This window comes from Nannospalax galili, unplaced genomic scaffold (assembly GCF_000622305.1).
Source record: "Nannospalax galili isolate Female #2095 unplaced genomic scaffold, S.galili_v1.0 scaffold10, whole genome shotgun sequence".
Classification (NCBI taxonomy): Eukaryota; Metazoa; Chordata; class Mammalia; order Rodentia; family Spalacidae; genus Nannospalax; species Nannospalax galili.
In genome coordinates, this window is record NW_008331140.1 from 7001531 (window position 1) to 7023190 (window position 21660).

Sequence of the window (21660 nt, forward strand, 5' to 3'; positions counted from 1 at the left end):
ATTTGAGGAAGAAGCATAAAAATTTGCTTCATGTTAATTAGTAGATGTGAAAAACATTACCATTGAAATCTACCTGATGATCGTATATCCATGCTCAGGTGCCAAGGATCTCAGAAAGTAACTGACTGTGACTAGTAATAATCAGATATATAGAGATTAGAGACGCATGTTCAAACATTTAACTGTTAGTTGCATTGAAAATTAGTTTTTATGTATGAAACAGTATATTTTAAAATGAAATGAAGATCTTTTTTAAAGGTTAAAAACCTCATTCAATTTTATGGTTTACAGGGTTTATCCTGAGTACAATATTGTATAACTGTATGAATTCAACTCTGAACCTAAAAATATACAGCCAATTTTGAAAGAGATGTACCCTAGCTCAGAAAAATGTTATTTATTGAATATGTCAATGCCATTGTAATGAAATGCTTCTTCTAATTATGTGGTTATTAAATAAATAATTTTTAAAAAACAAAATATTACCTCACATTTCCCCTGTGGTTTTTAAAATCTAAGAACTTTTCTAGATACTTTTTAATATAATATCTTATTTAGTCTTCATAGAATCCTAAAAGATATTTACAGATGAAAGCATTCATCTGGGGTTCAGGAGGGTCATGGAAACTTTAGGAGATGTGGCCTTGCTGGTGTGGCCATGCTGGAGGAAGCATGTCACAGGGGGGCAAGGGGTAGACTTTGAGAGTATCTAGTCATGCTGACTCCCAGTCTGGCTCACTCTGTTTCCTGTCCCTGCTTGGAGATGTGAACAGTTAGCTTTCTGCTGTGGTCACCTCTTCCACCATGCCTCTTTACCATGATGAACTCTTACTCTCTGGAACCATAAGCCAAATAAATTCTTTCTTCTAAAAAAAATTCTGTCTATTCAAACAGACAAATAAAAGGATAGCCACTGAACTATAAATAGCAGTTATATCCAAACTGTATGTTAAGCAATTTTTCATTTTTATTTTATATATTTTATGTATTCCTGGGTAACAATATGCCTTACGTATCTACCCCAGGTAGCAATATAATTTGTTCACTTTACCCAGCCTTTTATATAGGTGACTACTTTCTTATATGTTGCTACAAGGATCTGTTTAATTATAGTCAATTTTCTAAACTCTTGGATTCAACTTCTGCCACTTCTGTCTTCGTTCAGTACCTCTGAACACATGCAGTCCTTATACCAGAAATAGAAAATTTGTGCGTGATAGGCAACTTCAACCCAATTATTGGTGAAAAGGTAGGCACATTTCTACAGACTTAGGAAACAATTTCAAATGGAATAGTGACGTCTAAAAGAAACTTTCACTGATGTTTTGTCCTAAACATCATCCAGGCTTTTTAGCCAAGCTCTGCTTCTCAAGGCAAGGAATCATCCCTTCATTTAGCCCACTTTCCTAGTTCCTGAGATCCTTGGATGTTTTGTCTGTGCTGCTCTCTGAAAAAAAAAATTCAGTTTCTTCTTTTGACATGTAAAAATATTTGATTCTTTCCTCCAACCTAATCTGCAGGCCTGTGCCTGGATCCATCCTGCCTTTCGCAAAAGGTTTCTGTTGGGAAACTTTTCAAATGGAAGAAGTCATCTATTCCTGAACTACACCTTTAGCTAAGCAAAGAGACGCATAAGCAATAACATGGGTTTTTGTTTAGTTGGATATTTTTGCTGATGATATCTGAAAATGAAGAGAATTCAAATTCTTGGATATATTCCTTTCTAAATAGAGCAAATTATGATGATAATGTCTTGTCTCCCTATGATAGGCAAGTTTTTCTACAATGAGCACAGATTTTTCAACTAAATAGATCATGGCAATTATCTTAAAAGAAGGGGAGCTTGTTCATAGGACTTAGAGCAATGGTGTCAGCATGTACAAGACCTATGCAAATGCAAGCAGACAAAAACCCAGCATAGAACTGTAGAAATGGGCAGCAGGTCTCAATCTTAACCAAAGAACTATAGGGCAGCTCATTACTACTGCTGAGGAAGAGCTGATTTTCTTTAAGGGAATGTGTCTAGATAGGCGGACTAGACCCCAGTGGATGAACTTGTACTGAGGGACATCTGGGTACACTAACTTGACTCAGTAGGCCTTAACATGAATGACAGAATGCATGAAATTTAGTGTGTGTGTGGGGGGGGTCTATGGGAGGGTATCGATGGGAAAGGGGGTAGAAGGATGATTAATATGTTCTGTACGAAACACAAAAATTCAATAAAAATATACAGAAAAGAAAGTGTTGCTTATTGATGATTTTCTCAATATTTCAGAAAATATTCCAATTTTCAGTTCTATTCCTACCTGGCTCCTTGTCTCACCATTTAGCTCCCAAACCTACCATTTTTCTCATTCCCTGTTTGCATCTTTCAAGGGGTGAAAAATGCAAACTTAATGTGAACTTAAAAGAGCTAAGAAGCTAAATACTGGTTCTGAGTTTTAGCAATACACTCACAAATAGTTTGCAGAATGCCTGCATACTTTACATGGAAATGATGCATATAGCTTTCTCATGTTAAAGTATTCATTTAGATAAAACTAAGCTGGAGTCAGAAGTTACATGACTGTACTTTACTTTCCTCAGCATCTTCGGAGATGTGGATCAAACATATTGATGTCTATAAGTATATCCATCTTTTTACACCTATGTGGGTAGCTTTAAAAGTATATTCATTAAAAATATTTTAGTAAACCTGAAAATATATGTACAGTTTGAAGTTTTAGACATAAAATTTGACGGGTCTTGGCTTACGAAATTTAATAAAACAGCTTGCTAACAATAAAATTACATATTCTGGTCCTCAGCTGTGTCATTGTTGAGGTAGGTATGGCCCAGCCCTTTGCAAGTCACTCTCACCTTCGCGGAACGCGGCCACCAACTCATGGGCCCTGGCACTGGATGAGTAGAAAATCATTATCAAATCAGTAAGTGCATCAATGGAAAGAAAGCACATTAATGGAAAGAAAGTAAAACTAGACACCAATGGTGTTACTAAACCTCAGACCACTGCACAGTAGACAGATGAAGAAGAAAAAGAGGACAAAGCTGATTATTGTTTACTCAAGAAGCTGATCAGAAACAACCTTGTAGATAACCAAACTATGTGGAAGCTCTGCAGGGGGATCCAAACTGCCTGTTCCACTCAGTGAAGTCTTTCAAAGAGCTTTGTCTGAAGCCACAGGGAGGCTTTGTCTTAGCCACCCTTCTCTAGGGAAGCTGTCTTGGGCTTCAACTGACTCTCCAAGATATAAGACAATGAGTTACCTATGATGTTTGCTGAATCCCCACAAAACCTGATCACCCACCCAGTCTTGGTCAGTACTGGGAAAACAATCAGCCTCTTTTGTCCTGGCCATGCGCAACAGAATGGAGCCAGCAGACAACTCCCAGTGTCTATGCCTCTCCCCAAGATATGAGCTGGTGCTTCAAACAGGAAAAGTGACTGATCAGATGGGAAATTTTCATACAATACCAAAGCTTGTTTGTGCTGTTTGAGGTGATAAATTAAAAAAAAAAAACCAGAAGATCAAGAGCTAATTGTCATAAGCAAGACTGGGACTGTCTGGGACAACTGTTCCAATGCCAAGTTCACTGATCCCACAAAAATCAAGGTGATTGTTCTGGGTGAGGTTGACATGATAGCTACTCAGAGCCACCAGGAACACAACATCTACATCCAGTGGATGCTGCCCAGAAACTTTGAGATGCTGCTTTTCTCTGACACCTTTGACGACATGGTTTGAAAGTTTGCATAGAAAGTGGTCCCAGACTCCAGCATTATGAAAATGAAGTACAAGGAAGAGAAGCTGGACACCATCAAGCAGTATTACTCCTTTATGTTAACAGAGAGAAGTTCCAGGACCTGTTCAACCTGTATGGGACCATTACCATCTCTCAAGCCATGATCTTCTGCATTACCCACAAAACAACTAGTTGGCTGGCAGTAGAGCTCACAAACAGGGGTAACCAGCTAAGTCAGCTAAGGGGCAACTAGGCAAGTCAGCTAAGTGGTGAAATGACAGTGGCACAGCATGATGAGGTAATTGAATGTTTCTTAGAAGGCAAAGAGAAGGTTCTTACCATGTTGTATGTCTGTGGTATTGATGTTAAATTGTGTCCATTGCCATCAACTTTTATCTACCCATGGATAAGTGCAGGAATCTAGACAATGAGACCTACCTGAAACCACACAGGCCACTTAGTAAGAAGGATCTGGCAGTGAACAGAGTTGAAGTAAGCACAGCATGAATATCCTCAACAGAATGCAGGAACATTTTAATATGAAGAGAGAAAGATCGGACATGGATGATTTGAACAAGACTAACAGTCAAGTGAGAAACCTCACCAGCAAGTGGTGCCACGCTGCAGAGGAGACTGATGCTTTCATGGCGTAGGCCTTATGGGGATCTCAGAGACAAATGGCCAAGTAAAGACTACCGGTCTCATTCAGAATTATGTTTTGAATTGACAAAAATTTGTGTCAATAATAGGAAATCTAAGGAAATTTTGTATTTTAAAAAGAGTCCTACCCTTCCTTCCCTTTTAAAGTTACAGTTTTCTCCTTATTTATGGTAATGCAGTTGCTGTTAGTGATGGTTGCACATCAGGACTCAATGGCCACTCTCTGGTTCAGCATGTTAAGACTAACATCTGGCCTTGACTAAATGACAGAAGAAAACATGGTTTGGAGAGGCCAAATAGGACATGACTGTGGCCCAGCTACAACTGATAGAGCCAAGAGAGTGGTCACAGAGGTCCTGGGGTATCCCCACTGGACCTCTTGACTTTCTTATGCCCTGGGGCCAATTTTTGAAATCCATCCACATCCCAGCTGGTCCGTTTTACCTGTTCTGCTCTCTGCAGTAGAGGTTATCCCTCTTCCTCTCTGGTGAGATCTTGGCTACTTCTGTATCCAGCAGACTGGGGGGAAAGACAGAAGTTAGTGAACTGGAGACTCATGAAGGATATTGGCTTATCAGGGATAAACAGATCCTTTAAGGATGGGTTTTGTCTCTCCTCCTGGACAATCCAGCTGGTCTGTGCCTAGTACTTGGTCATAGCAGCCAGGAGATACTGGATGGTCTCCTAAACACTTGCTTGGCCTGTTTTGTTGTTTCTAACCTGTGGGCTTTCATGCCATGTCTGGAGCCAAGCAATAGTTTGAAAAGGAAGTCATGACTAAGCAAAAAATTTTAATTATGGTGATAGTAAGCTTTATGGGTTACTTATTCATATGCATAGGGCAGATAAATTACAGAGATGCACATCAATCATTGTAAAATTTTTTCAATAAATAGGAGAAACATTTTAGTGATCATGTTTTTGTTAATTGTATTTTCTGCTTATTAGACTAATATATGTTCATAAAAAAGATTAGAGTTTTAGAGATTTTCTGAGTCTACATATAAGGCAAGACGAGTCCAGTCTTTAACAACATGCACACTGTTGTTAAATATAAGCATACAGTATTTGTCCTTGCTTTTGTTTCCCAGACAACACTGCCACCTTGTGGCAAACACTGACAACTAAAGTTTTTGTTAAAGTATTTAAAAAACCATTTTTCCCCTGAAATTGAATCAGTAACAGTCGATTTTTAAATGACTGACAGATAAAATCCCTCTCTATATTTCTAAAATGTGAAAAATTCAGTAGATAAATCACTTTCTGCAATAACATATATATGTGTTCCTTTCAATTGCATTCGGTTGCAGTATTGAAACCTAATATTTTTCCAAGAAAAAGAGAAAAAAAAAATCTAACAACTAAATGGTCTTCGGGAGATATAAATATTCATGATCAAATGAAAGAAATAAAAAGAAAGAAAGAAAGAAAGAAAGAAAGAAAGAAAGAAGGGGAAAGAAAGAAGAAAATGAAGTCGTCAGAAAAATGTGACGGGAAGATATGGGAGGAGTTGGAGGGGAGGGAGTGGGCGTGGATTTGATCAAAACACCTTATATGCATGTATGAAATTCTCAATAATTTAAAGTAAAAAAAATTCAAAATAAACTCTAATTCTATATCATCAAACTGCATTTTCTAATTTTATCCCTTAAAGATATCAACTAGAAATAGAACGGGTCTCCAATATAGCAAAATATAATTATCATCTATTGCCACAATAGTTACACAAATTATCTTATTTTGTAAAGCAAACAACAAAATCACTTAATCTCTTTTCTAGAATTTTGAGAAAAAAACAAAAGAACTGGATAATTCTTATTTTACTTGTACTTTTAGATGTGTGACCTATGTCGTTATTTAATCTCTCTGAATCTTAATATTTTTTGTCTTCAAAATGCAGACAATTATATTACTTATATATTGGTTTGTTGTGATAATAAAGTGAGTTTTTGCAAGCTTTCCTTCAAATTGTGCCTGAAACCACAAGGAGTATTCATTAAATTTTTACATTTCTATTATGAAAATAGTGGGAAAAGCGTATAAAGATCAGCATTATACCTTTATCTAAATCGTATTAGACTTCGCATGATTCTGTAGTGTGACTTGATTGGCCTGCCAGGTCAAAGATACGTTCCCTAGGTATCGGAAGAAGCCTAATGAGGATGAGATGCTTTATGTTTTATTTGAATTCTCCCTTCTGCAGCATGGACCTTGAATCATAAGTCCCATTTAAGGATTTACTAGCCTTGGGGAAATTAGTTAATATTCCTAAATTTTAGATTATTGAAAACATATGAACAACAGTACATCTAACAGGATTGCTTTAATAATTGAGATAATATGTATGTCTATAGCAAAATGTGAGAGTTAAAATAACTAAAGATTCTCTTATATATGAAAAAAATTAGTTAATTCATTATTAATAACTATTATATAATATAGTGCGGTAATAGGCTAAAGGAATATTGTGAACATTTGGAAGTAAAAAGATGTGTCTGACCTTCCAGACATGAGCATAAAAATGAGTAGCATGTAAGACACATGAAGCTGTCATAAAAATCCTGGGGAAAGAATCAAAAAGACCTGAGTCAGAATCAGCCTGTCTGCCAGTTGCCTCGAGGCCTTGTTTTAAGTGACCAAATTTTTGTGTCAGTTTCCTCACAAACACAGATAGGACTGCTATAGGATTGAGAGAATGTAAAGTGGTTCCCATGAACCCAGGTCCTAAAAGGACTCAAATATTATTTGAAGCCATTGTTATTTTAAAAGAAATGTTTATGTTCTTCATTCAAGATTTGATTGTCTCATTAGGGCAGACCTTTTAAAGCTACTGTGTGGGGAGAAGAAAACAGAAATAGGAAATGAATTATTCATGAGAAAAGTTAGTCAGCTGGGGCAAATATCTTCGAATGGATTAGACAAAACTGCAGACATCTTTAGGGATATTGCTGAACATAAGCTCTGACAACATTTCTATCTTCTTACTTGACCCTCTTATTTTGGGCATCACTTTTCCCCCTAGGTTTCCTAGTCCCCCGAGATTCACTCATCTCCACTCTTTTTTCTCCCATCCAACTTCCCTCCTCCCTCCCTCCCTAGTCACAGTGGCCCCATTATCTCGACCCTCCAAACTGGAAGAAGAGGCAACAATAAATACAACTAGAAAGAAACCAGGGAAATAATCCCATTCAAAATAGCCTCAAACACCATAAACTATCTTGGAATAAATCCAACCAAGGAAGCGAAAGGCTTATATAATAAAAACTTTAGGACACTGAAGAAAGTAAACACAATACCAGAAGATTGAAAGACCGCCCACGCTCATGGATCTGTAGGATTAATATCGTGAAAATAACCATCCTACCAAAATCTATCTACAAATTCAATGAAACATCCACTAAAATGACAACAAAATTGTTCACAGACATTGAAAAAATAATCTCAAATTTCATATGGAAACAAAAAAGCCAGGATAGCCAAAATAATCCTGAATAATAAAAGAAATTCTGGAGGCATTACCATCTCTGATCTAAAATTATACTACAGAGCTATATTAATGAAAAAAAACAAAAACAAAAAACAAATACATTGATGAGTGGCACAGAATTGAGGCCCTACATTTAAATCCACAAATTTAAAGGAACCTCATATTTTATAAAGGAGCAAGAAATACACACTGGAGAAAAGACAACATGATCAATATTGGTGCTGGTCAAACTGGATAGCAGCCTGTAGAAGAATGAAACTAAAGACTTATCTCTTACCATGAACAAAAGTCAACTGCAAATGAATCAAGGACCTCAACATAAGACCCAATACCCTGAATAAACTAGAGGAGAAAGTAGGGACTACATCAGAACTTATTAGGCACAGAAAAGGACTTTCTGAATAGGACTTTTGTAGCATAAGATTAAGTCCAACAACTGATAAATGAGACTTCATGAAACTGAGCTTATGAACAACAAAAGGATACTATCATTTGAGTGAAAAGGCATCCTAGACAATTGAAAAACATCATTACCGACTATACTTCTGGCAAAGGGTTAATATCTAAAATATGTAAAGATCTCAAAATCTGAACATAAAAAACCAATCAATCCAATTTAAAAAATTGGGCAAGGAGTTGAGTAGGGAGTTCTCTAAATATGAAACACAAATGGCTGACAAATATTTAAAAACATAGTCAACATCTTTAGTCATCAAGGAAATCCAAATTAAAACCACCTTAAGATTTCATCTTACCCACTTAGAATGGCTAAGATCCAAAGTACACAGACTAGTGAGGATGTGATGAAAGGAAAACTTTTATTCACTGCTGGTGCGAGTGCAAAATGATGCAACTACTATGGAAATTAGTGTGAAGATTTTTCAAAAAGCTAGAAACTGACCTGCCATTTGATCCATTCCTAGCACTCTTGAGCATATACCCAAAAGACTCTATACCTACTACAGAAATACCTGTTCATCCATGTTCATTGCTGCCCTTATCATAACAGCCAGAAATCAGAAACAACCAAGATGTCCATATATTGATGAATGGATAATGAAGTTGTGGTGAATATACACAATGGAATATTATTCAGCTCTTTTAAAACATGAAAATTTGAGAGGCTGGAGAGATGGATCAGCAGTTAAGAGCCCTGGCTGCTCTTCCAAATTACCCAGGTTTAATTTTCCAGAACCCACATCGTGGCTAACAACCACCTATAACTCCAATTCCAGGGGATTCACCACCCTATTCCTCCATGGGCTTTGCATGACACATGTGCACATACATGCAGATAAGACACTCATACACATAAAATAAAAATAAATAAAATTGCAAAAAAATTAAAAATTTAAAATACAAAATATGAAATGAATGGAACTGGAAACAATTATTCTGAGTGCAGTAACCCAGACCCAGAAAGACAAATGTCACATGTTCTCTCTCATAGCTGGATGCTAGCTATGAAATCTTGGATATGCATGTTTCAATTTAAAAATCCGGAGAGGTCAAAAACTAATAAATAGTTGTTTCCATTTTTTAACTATTGTAAAGAGAGCAGCAACAAACATGGATATACAGGTATCTCTACAGTATGATGAATCCTTTGGGTATATGCCAAGGAGTGGTATCACTGGATCATAGGGTAGGTTCATTTTTATTTTTTGAAGGGTTTGCCACACTGCCTTCCATAGTGGTTGCACGAGTTTGCATTCCCACCGGCAGTGAATGAGCATTCCTCTTTCTCCACATCCTCTCCAGCATTTGGAGTCTTTTGTTTTCTTGATCTTAGCCAGTCTGATTGGAGTAAGATGAAATCTTAGAGTGGTTTTGAATTACATTTCTCTACTAGGGATGTTGAGCACTTTTTAAGGTGCTTCTTAGCCATTTTTGTTTCTTTGCTTGAGAACTCTCTGTTTAGTTCTATCACCCATCTTTTTATTGGGTCGTTTATCTTCTTATTTCATTCTTTTTTGAGTTCTTTGTATATTCTGGATATTAATCATCTGTAGCTGGTGAAGATTTTCTCCCACTCAGTGGGTTTCCTCTTCTCTTCCTTAGTTGTTTCTTTTGCTGTACAGAAACTTTGTAATTTAAAAAGGTCCTACTTACTGACTGTTGACCATAGTGCCTGAGCAGCAGGTGTACAATTTAGAAAGTCCCTTTCCTATGCCTATATCGTGGAGGGTGCTGCCTGCTTTTTTGTTTGTTTGTTTGTTTGTTTTGTTTTGTTTTCTTAAGCCCTTTCCAAGTTTTACATTGAGGTCTTTGATCCATTTGGAATTGACTTTTGTGCAGGGTGAAAGATGGGTTAAGTTTCATCTTTCTGCAGGTGGAGATCCAGTTTTGCCAGGACCATTTGTAGAAGATGCTATCTTTCCTCTATTGTGTGGTCTTAGCACCTTTCTCGAGTATGAGGTGGCTGAAATTATATGAACTCATGTTTGGGTCTTCTATTGTGTTCCATTCATCTATGTGTCTATTTTTGTGCCAATACCATGCTGTTTTTATGATTATAGCTCTCTAATGTAAACTGAGATCTGATATGGTGATTCCCCCCACCCGCCGCCAGCATTTTTCTTTTTCAAGATTGTTTTGGCTATCTGAGGGCTTTTGTGATTCCATATGAATTTTAGGATGATTTTCTCAAGCTCTGTGAAGATTTCATGGGTATTTTGATTGGGATTGCATTGAGTCTATACATTGCTTTTAGTAAGATAGTCATTTTCACAATTTTGATTCTACCAATCCATGAGCATGGTAGGTATTTCTGTCTTCTAGTGTCTTCCTCTATGTCATTAGAATTTTGAAATTTTCATTGTAGAGATCTTTAAGGTTTTGCTTATGTTTATTCTTAAATATTTTATTTTTTAAGGCTATTGAGAATGGGAGAGTTTCTTCAAGTGTTTTTTCTGATTGCTTGTTATTGTTATATAAAGGCTACTGATTTTTATAAGTTGATTTTGTATCCTGCCACTTTACTGAAAGCACTAACCAATTCTAACAGTTTTCTAGTGGAATTTTTGGGCTCATATATATATATATATATATTACATCATCTGCAAATAGGGATAATTTGACCTCTTCTTTTCCTATTGGTACTCCTTTAATTTCCTTCTCTTATTGCTCTAGCAAGGGTTTCAAGCACTATATTGAAAAGGAGTGGAGATACTAGACAGACCTGTCTGGTTCCTGACTTTAATAGGAATTCTTCCAGTTTTTCTCCATTTAGGATGATATTGACTATACATTTGTTGCATACAGCTTGAATTATATTGAGGTATGTTCCCTCCAGACCAGCTCCTTCTAGAACTTTTAACATGAATGTATGTTGGTTTTGTCAAATGTCTTTTCTGCATCCACTGAGATGACCATGTGGTTTTTGTCTTTAAGTCCATTTATTTGTTTTCTTACATTTATTGATTTATTTATGTTGAACCATCCCTTCATCTCTGGAATAAAACCAACTTGATCATGCTGGATGATCTTTTTGATGTGTGTCTGTATGCAGTTTTCAAGCATCTTGTTGAGTATCTTTACATCTATGTTCATAAAGGATACAGATCTATAGTTTTATTTTTTGTTGTATCTTTACCTGGTTTGGGTATTAGAGTGATACTGGCTTCGTAGAAGGAGTCTGAGAGTTCTCCCTCTGTTTCTATCTTTTTGAATAATTTAATCAGTATTGGTTGTAGACTTTCTTTGACTATCTGGTAAAATTCTCTTGTGAATCCATCTGGGCCTGGGGTTCTTTTAGCTGGGAGGCTTTGTATTACTGTTTCAATTTCCTTATTTGTTATGGGTCTGTTTAGGCTGTTGATCTCCTCTTGGTTTAACTTTGTTGGTAGTCATGATTTTAAGAATTCATCCATTTCTTTTACGTTTTCAAATTTAATGGAGTATAGATTTTTAAAGTATCCCTGAAATGATGAATGGTTAATGAAAATGTGGTACATCTATTCAATGGACTTCTACTCAGCAGTAAAAAAAGATGAAATTTGCAGGTAAATGGATGGAGCTAGAAGGGTTATACTAAGCAAAGTAGCAAAAATGCAGAAAACCATGCAACATATGGTTTCTCTCATTCGTGGATTGCAGCACCAATCCCTTATATGCGAGTATACAAATTCTGATGCAACACCAGGAGCCAAGTAAAGTCAAAGGATACATGGAGGTAAAGGAAAAGAAACAAGATGAAAGGAGGATATTATGGAACAGATGTTAACTGAGGGAAGTGGAAAAAGTGAGAATAAGCAGGGAGGAGAGGAGGGAGGGACATGCAAGGGACCATAGTGTGGGGAAGCGAGGGAAGTCAGAAAAGGAAAGATGGAGGGAGTTGGGAGGTACTGGGGGAGAGTAGGGATAGTGGGGACACTGTGACTAGGAAGGAAGGGAGGAGGGAGGCTGGATGGGAGGAAAAGAGTAGAGGTGAGTGAATCTCGGGGGAAACCTAGAGGGAAAAGTGAGGCCCTAGACACCCTATGAGAAATGCACATAGAGTGTCTGAACATAATGTATATGTATACCTAGGAGCTGCTTGGTAGGGAATGCAGTGCCAGATAGAAGAGACCTCCCTTAAAGGAACAAACATGCCATACAGCACTCATCAAAGAAGATTCTTTTTGCAACAGATGGCTGCTACTGCAGAGTTGCATATCTGGTCAGGCACAGAGAACATATGCCTGGGAGATGCCCAGTACTAGGTGACACATCTGCAGTCAAATATCTACAATCAAGGCTCATGGAACAAGATCTGGCCAGGTTTTGGAGAATAATAGACTGTAGAGTGTAGGGTGGGACTCCTATATGGAACTCACCCACCCACGGCTCAGGGACCATTGCAAAAGAGGAGGCAGAAAGTTTGTAAAAGCCAGGGCTAGTTCATGAACACAAGGAGGTGGAGGCCTCCAGGCCACTGAAGGCTTGCTCATGTGAGCCTGTGGCAGCAGTGGTATTGAGCATGAGACCCATGTCAGCTCAATTAAATAAGGGACCAAAGGGGAGGTGAGAAATAGATAGATGGCAGGCCAGCATTAGATTGAGAGCTATTTAAGACTTATTGCTGCTGGGTGAGGGAGAGTATGAATTACATATGACAACTGGATGGGCTGACTAGACTCTAGTGGATGCATTTATACTGGAGGACATTTGGGTACAAACACCTGAATGAATAGGACTCAGCATGTATGGCAGAGTGCATAGAGCTCAGTGGAGGAATAGGGGGAGGCATAGATGGGGGAAATCTACCACTACAGAAATTTCCTAAAAGATATACATACATATATATATATATATATATATATATATATTATAAAAAGAGATTAAAAGGAGTTACCTTATAACAGAGGGACATTGATCTTACTAGACACCACAGACTAGCAAAGAAATCACACAAAGCTAGAAGTAGACTCTCTCTTTTGAACCTGTTAACTATGAGCCTTATAGACCATTAAACAACAAATGACCCTGCTCTTGATTACCCACCATAATTCCACAGTAAGGCCCTATTGTTGAAAACACCATATACATAAACTGTAGAACAAGTAAGGAAAAATCAAAGTGATACTGATACTGATACTGATTTTGAAGCCTCATGTTTACTGGCTAGCTTTCATAGTGCTGGAAGATGCTATGCGTGCTACCTGAATAGAAAATTAATCATCAACCTTATCTAGCTGTGAATTCTGTGAGCTACAACAACTGGCCTGGCAAAATATACACCCTAGCGCAATAGTGGCATGAGTATTATAGGAGTAACCAACCACTTTCTAATTGCACTTAAAGGTTCACTTTATAGGATGGAGCTCATACCTGACACTGATATCAGGCCTAGGTCACATGACACAGGGGAAAGTCTAATACTAATTTCCTGGTAAATAGATACAGCATTAAATGGAGACCAAAGGGCATATTGTCATATCCATAGATTAAAGCATCTCTCAACTCTCAGCATAGAAGCTTCCTTATATAGCAGATGGTGATTAACATGGAGAGCAATGACTGACCAACATGCAGAGGCTAAGAGGCTTCAGAGTTCTCATCCTTGAATAGGACAGCTATATCAAACTTCTTTCTCCCAAGGCTCAAGGATCATTGTAGAGGAAGGAGCAGGAAAATTGTAAGGGCTAAGTGGTGGATGACCACTAGGAACCAGTTTTCCAGATAGCTGATCAGTTGCTCATATGAACTCACAGCAATAGCAAAAGCATGCGCAAGTCCCATGTAATATCAAACCAGACAAAAATCCTTGTCCAGCCTAGACATGGACAAGTGATTAAGAAACATCAACCCCACTTAAGCAACTATTAGCACCTGATGTTTGCTGGGAGGGGAAGAGTCAAACAATTTCAAGGATTGGACTCTTGCTATATTAACCAGGTTCCAATGGACGAAGCCACACTGAAGGACATTTGGGGATACAAATTAGACTCTATAGGCATACACACACACACACACACACACACACACACATCACATACATACATATGTGTGTGCGTGCGTTTGTGTGTGTGTGTGTGTGTGTGTAAATTAAATTGCGTGGAGGTAGTAAGGGGAGGTGAGAATAGGGGAGGGGATCTCAGTATGAAAAATATATTGTATGAAAATTATATACACATTCAATAAAAAAGTAAAAAAGGGGTAGAGAATGTAAAAATAAAAATAAATAGGAAATTAATTACTCACAGGAAAAGAACCAGTTGGGGCAACTATCTTTGAACTGATTAGTTAAAACAGAAGATCCTTTTAGGGGGACTGCTGAACATAAGTTCTGAGAATCTTTCTAGCCTCTTGCTTCACCCTCATAAACTCAAAGAGTGTCAATGAAGCTGTAATCAAGAGGCCCCTGTCCTGCTCCTTCACCACATGGGGGAGCAGCACACAAACACAGAGGCACTAGCATTATGACTTTATCATTATGATGCAGTCCTATGCCATGTGGGTAAGGGATAAGTTGGTAATCCTCTCTTAGGATCATTTCTTCTTCCTCTTTTGGCCAGTTGGCAGGGAAAGGCCTGATGACAACCTGAAATCCAACCAAGCTTGTAGCTGTGGTGGCTGTTGAAGTCAACTCCAGCAAATCAAAGGCATCGATCATCTTCTTCAGGTAGTCCTCTTTTTCCAGTTCCCATCATGATAAACAGCTATCTAAAGTTTGAATTAAGTTGACACAAACTGGAAACAGCTGACAGCTTCTCACCACATTGCTGTAGTTAAAAGATCCTACTCCATCAGCACTCTTAAAAGTCAAGCAATTGTTTGCCAACGTATCATCTGCCAACCAGTCAACATTTGGGCAATCCTTCCTCAGCCAATCAAGCACAAAGTATGAGTCCATCAGATCCATGGCAAATGCACCCAAGTCACCCAGGTATGAAGCAATCGGAAACATGGCAACCATGCCCCATCTTCCCTAGTGTGAGACAATTATACAGAAGGCCCAGCATGAAGCTATCAGAGATGTGGGAGCCAGTGCCAAGGCAGTCAAGAACAAGTACTCATCAATTGGGTATAAGACAACCAGGCATGAAACAATCACAGACAAGCCAACCAGGTATGAGCCATTTAGATACAAAGCAACCAGGCACCACCCAGTCTGGGAAAAGCCAATCAGATACAAGTCAACCAAGTGCCACTCAATCAAGTACAACAAGCCCATTAGTTACAAGTCAGTCAGGGAGCACCCAATCAAGCACTAACAAATTAGATACAAGTAAATCAGGTGCCACCCAGTCGGGCACAAGCCAACAAGGAATGATAAGATCAGACACAGTGGAATCAGGCACAGGCCAACTAGAGGTGAGAGACACCTCATCAGAAACTAACCAAACAGACTCCAGTCAACCAGGAATAAGCCAATTAGTTCTAAGTAACCTAGAACGAAGCAAATCAAGCATGAGTGATCCAGCCAGGAGTCACCTAGAAATAATTCAAGCATTCATGAGAAAAACAAGCACTGCTCCTTTCCACATAAGATCTGCTGAGCCTGAAGACTGCCCAGATATCCTGCATCTGATTAAAGTAAGTTTATAGCTCCTTATTCTTTAGAAATTCATAGGATTAGTGTAGGGCTGAGAGAAAATAGTGATGAATAGTCATTTTAAATCTAGCTCTGTTAATTATGACCCATATACACAAAATTTTGGACTAATCAAATACATTTGATCTTCATTTTTCCATGTATAAATCAAGATTACATTAATTACTGCCCCCAAAGATTGTTGTAATGTTTTCTTTCATATGCATAACATTTATTTTTAAAAATGTGTGAGATATAGGTTGGGGAAATAGCTCAGTTGGTAAAGTGCTTCCAGAAGTTTGTTCACAGACATATCCCATGAGTCCAAGGAGCAGAGGAACAGTTTTCTTTAGCAAATGTTTCTTTTAATGCTTTTTCTAGAAACCATACCAGTGCAATAACAGTGATAATCTCATATTCATAGTTACCATGCTGAAATTTTGGTGCACTGAAGGCAATCATTTATGTGGTACATGATATGTATATAGTACTTAGCTTTGGCCTTTCTGTTCTTTAACAGATTTCTATCTTTTCTAACTCCTTTTCATTGCTAAGTTTGCAAAAACACTCTATGAAGTAACCTATTGGAGTTTCCCATCAAAATTCCTAAGTTGATTACGTGTTGAAAGTTCTTTTATTGTGCTGCCACCAAAATTATTTCATGTTATCTTCTGTGTGCAGCTATTTTATCTTAATCACATCACAGCATTGTTTGAAGATTTAATCATTTGCTAGGAAGCCATCACTGCTTTGCTTAAAAGACTTTCCATCTGAAATCTTTTATTTTGGTAGTCCTCAAAATGTGATTTTTGGACCACTTGAGATCCACAGATAAGTGCTGAACAGTACTTCTTTGTTTGTTTCTATAAACAACAGATGTATATTTGAGGAAGATCATGTGCTAAAGCCTTTAAAGGATATAGGAATTTTTTTAAGATTTTTTTTTATTGGTGTGTGTGTGTGTGTGCATGCGCCACAATGTATTTGTGGAGCTAAAAGGACAACTTGTGTCAGTTGATTCTCTCCTTGCACCTTGTGGATCCTGATGATTGAACTCAGGTCATCTGACTTGGCAGTAACTGGTTGAACCATCGTGTTGGTCCTGATATAGGGATTACTAAGTCATTATCTCTGCAGTAAAGAAGTTTATCATTTCTTAGAGGAGATATGCACATAAATAATTAATTCTCTCCCTGTCCATTTTTTTTTGGTCTGTTTGGGATAGGGTTTTACTGTCTCCCAGAGCTGGCCTGACATGCCCAACCCAATCTTTTTCTACATAGCAATCAAATTATTCAAAATACCTTGGGATTCTGGTATATTGAAAATGAAACCCGAACTTCTAAGGCTTTATATAATCTGGCACTTACTGTCTACCTGCTTACATATTATAAAAGCATTGTTTCACTATACATTTCATATAATTCCAATAAATCCCAAATTTACATTAGAAAAAAAATGAATTCACAAAAGAAGAGTAGGGAGATGATCATTACTGGATAGTATATAAGTAAAACATGGAAACTGATGGATAACTAGATCAATGAAAATTACTGAAAAGTCCAAAAGTTCTAGGAAGTATATTGAGAAAGTTGTGTTTAATATAAGAGATATATTAAGTCACTGAATAAAATATAGGTTATTTAATAAATGGCACTGGAATGACTTGGGGGAAAAGAGTGAAATTCTACGTCACTACTTACAGACACAAAAATATCCAAAGAAATAAATTAAGAGGATAAATCCAATACTCTGCACAATTAATATACTGCAATAAAAATAATAAAAGATTAAGGAAAAGAATGAATATTTTACAACCTTCCAAGCAAGAGAGAGAAATCACAAAAGAATTTGAATGTGCAAAAATTAATATAGTAAAAAGCCATAATTCAAAAAGCCTAAAGATAAACTGGCAAAAGCCATGTAACAGGCAAATACATGTTACAAACTTTTTTGTAAATTCCTAATATATAAGCTTTATGACATTTAACTTAAATTGCAGAAACGAGTTTAGCTTTACTTTTCAGGTTTCAGTTGTATGCAAAGCTAGTAAATAGAGAACTGACCTGCACGTGAGTGAGATTTTTAAAAAATCTGTGATTTCTCTTTCATCTGTCTATCATCTGTTTATCTATCTAATCTATCTATTTATAAGGTGTTTTGATCAAATCTCCCTCCCCTCCAACACCTCTCATATATCTCCATCACTTTTTTCCTGACAACTTCGTGTACCCTTCCTTCCTTCCTTCCTTCCTTCCTTCCTTCCTTCCTTCCTTCCTTCCTTCCTTCCTTCCTTCCTTCCTTCCTTCCTTCCTTCCTTCCTTCCTTCCTTCCTTCCTTCCTTCCTTCCTTCCTTCCTTCCTTCCTTCCTTCCTTCCTTCCTTCCTTCCTTCCTTCCTTCCTTCCTTCCTTCCTTCCTTCCTTCCTTCCTTCCTTCCTTCCTTCCTTCCTTCCTTCCTTCCTTCCTTCCTTCCTTCCTTCCTTCCTTCCTTCCTTCCTTCCTTCCTTCCTTCCTTCCTTCCTTCCTTCCTTCCTTCCTTCCTTCCTTCCTTCCTTCCTTCCTTCTTTCTCTTTCTTTCTAAAGGGGCTTTTGCTATTTAACATTCCCTGCCCTAAAGAGGTAACCCTAAAATCTTTTAGGAATTAGATAAGAGGTCTCAAATACTTTTGACATTTTTGGCCTTTGGAACAGAGTATTCTGCTAAGAGGCCCAAGGACATTTTTACTTTTAAACAAGAAACTTGCTAGTTTACTTCAGAGTCTTTTTACCCAACTGGCTAGCCGATTCCTACCTCCTATTCTTATCACCACCATCCTCTGAAGAGGTTGCCCCAATTATTGATAGGGAATCGGGACACAGACCACTCTGGCTTCTTCCATGCTGAACAGGAATGCAGGGTGAGGCAATTGGAGTACCCCTTCAGTGGGTCTATCCAAAAGACTCCCAAATTGGATAATTCTTCTCTGTAGGGAGGAAAGAAGGTCCTTGACTGGTGGATAGGGGATGTGAAGAAGCAGTAAAGGCAAGAGTACTTAGCATTAAAACTTCTAGACAGGGAACCAGCAAAAAGTCAGAACAGGACAAATTTCAAATATTCATATCAGAGTTCACTGGGATTTCTTAACAAAACCTTCCAAAAGCATCCCTCTTTTGGGTTCCTCATGATTTTTCTTTTGTCTGCCAAAGCTGGACTCAAGGGTGATGGACTCAGAATTTGTTTTCAAGCATTTTGATAGCTGTTGGAGTGTTTAGAATCAGTGTCAGTTCCCTCTCAGAGGCTTCTAGATAGGGGGAGAAAACAAATTTAGCCATCATTTTAGAATAACGGCTTGTCTCCCTTAGCTACAGGTGGGCTCTACAGTATTGCAGACCAAGATTTGAAGTCTTACATCTGAGCAGCACTTTCTGCCTAGAAACAAAATCATCAATGAGAAATAATTGTCTAACCTTTCACATGGACTTAAGCCTAAAGTCTGGGAAGTGTAATCCCTTGAACTCTTAAAGAAATATACTGATCACTTTAATCTTTTATACTTTCCTTTTGGGTTTTAAAGACCATATAGTTGGCCCAAATAAAGCAATTTATTTTTACTCTTCAGGTTGTTGGAGGATCTGTTCCTTAGGGGTCACATGGGCTTGGGAGGAGCCCTTGGCTCATTTCTTTTACCAATTCCATCTATGTGAAGATAAGTCAAAGGTCGTACTTGACCGTGGCTGGCTTCACTTGGAAGCATGGAGGAAATGCTTTCTCTGAGTTCACCCTCCTCTTTGTAGGATGGACACTGGTTCAAGTCCATTTGGTGGGGTCTCCATGGCTTCTCCAAACAGGAGGACAGGTGACTCACCACAGTTACAGGACATTTTGAGATATGCTCCATAGTCCCCGAGAACTTAGTCAACCTTGGAGGGCAAGTACCAAAACTTGTCCCTTAAGTCCCTCTGACCATATTACTATAGACCTCAAAGTATGGCTGTTAAACATCCAAGAAGGTTAATTCCACCAGTCTAGTACTTTCAATTACCATGTGATATGTAGATAAAGTTTGGTCAAAAACCAAATGTTCTCAGATAAACCTTGACTAGACATATATTTTGTTCCTTAGTTGACTAAACTATGACCTTAGAAATTTTAATATTATGTGTATATTTGTGTATATTTTGTGTCATTCTTTATATATCATAGCAAACCTACACAGACACTCATCACTAGCTTAGGCTTTCTCATTTTTTCTATTTATTTTGGAAAATATCTCCATTCCCATACCCTTTTAACACCTTTTCTTTCTAATTTTCTTTTTTAATGAGACATAATAACATTAACAAATGAATTTTCCATCTGTTGTGAGAATTGTTTTCCTGGGGATACTAAGCAATGCTTATCCCCTTTTAAGGTTCTAGTGTCAAACCAATGTTTGATTAAAGTTTTCCTGGGGAACCAATGAATTTACTGAGCTTACTTACACAGATGACTGAGGGGTTGATGAGGTGTATGAGTGACCTGGGGGTATGCACACTGGAAAGCCATTTCCCAGCATGGATCAAGCCTTCTCTTTCTTGCCTTCCCCAGATTATATACTTCAGTCTTCCCCTAATCCAGGAGTTCATGTGTGATTAGGGCCAAATTACATATAGTTGGCTGGGAAGAGTGGCTGGATACTCCGGTGAGGGTCCAATGAACCTGCATGGCCCTCCTTTAATGAAGGAGCACAACTGTCAACAACCCCAATTGTGACTATGTTTAGCAAGCAGGCATGGCTGAAGTTGAGCTAATGGTAGTTATTTCATGTAGAAGATACTGCTGTACAGAATCATCTTATTAAAAGAACATGGAATATATGGAATATAAGAGGATTTGATGCTAGGATCCACAAATGAGGGAGAACATACGTCTTTTGTTTTTCTGAGTCTATGTTACTTAACTTAGTATAACAGTTTCTAGATTCATCCATTTACCTGCAAATTTCATTATTTCAGCTTTCTTTACTGATGACTAGAACTCCATTGGGCAAATGAAACACACTTTTGTTAACCACTTGTCAGTTGAGGGGCACTTAGGTTGTGTCCATCTCTTAGCTATTGTGAAAAGAGCAGCAACAAACGTGGCTGTACAAGTGTCTCTATAATACGATGAATCCTTTGGGTGTATGCCAAGCAGTGGTATAACCGGGTCATATGGTAGGTTCATTTGTAGTTTTTTAAGAATTCTCCACACTGTTTTCCATAGGGGTTGCATGAGTTTGCCATCCCACCAGCAGTGAATGAGCGCTCCCCTTTCTACACATCCACATCAGCATTTGGTATCATTTGTTCTATTTATCCTAGCCAGGCTGATTGTGGAAAGGTGAAACCTTAGGGTGGTTTTAATTTGCATTTACCTAATTACTAACAATGTTAAACACTTTTTAAGATGTTTTTTTAGCTATCTTTATTTCTTTCTTTGAGAACTCTATTTAGATCTTTAATCCCCCTTTTAATTGGGTCAATTGTTTTCTCGATTCTTTGTTGAGTTCTGTGTATATTTTGGATATATAAACCTCTGACAGATGTGTCACTGGTGAAGATTTTTTTCCCACTCTGTGGGTTTTCTCTTCACTTTTTTGATTGTTTCTTTTGCTGTACAGAAGCTTTTTAATGAGTTCCCACTTGTTGATTGCTGACCAGAAATCCTGAGCAACTTATGCCTGATTTAGAAAATCTCTTTCTACACCTATATCTTGTAAGTTACTGCCAATATTTTCTTCTAATAGT

The 21660-nt window shown here is 37.8% G+C and overlaps 1 protein-coding gene and 1 pseudogene across 1 annotated transcript in view; both read left to right on the forward strand.

The window, feature by feature from the left end:
* LOC103725592 overlaps positions 1 to 4400 on the forward strand; it is a 7531-nt pseudogene extending 3131 nt beyond the window's left edge.
* An 11048-nt stretch (positions 4401 to 15448) lies between these two features.
* The window catches only part of Satl1 (spermidine/spermine N1-acetyl transferase like 1), a 24938-nt gene continuing 18726 nt past the window's right edge, over positions 15449 to 21660 (forward strand). The window contains exon 1 of the mRNA XM_008822909.2: positions 15449 to 15913. Within this exon, the coding sequence (XP_008821131.1) occupies positions 15449 to 15913 (465 nt within the window). The remainder of the gene's footprint in view (positions 15914 to 21660) is intronic.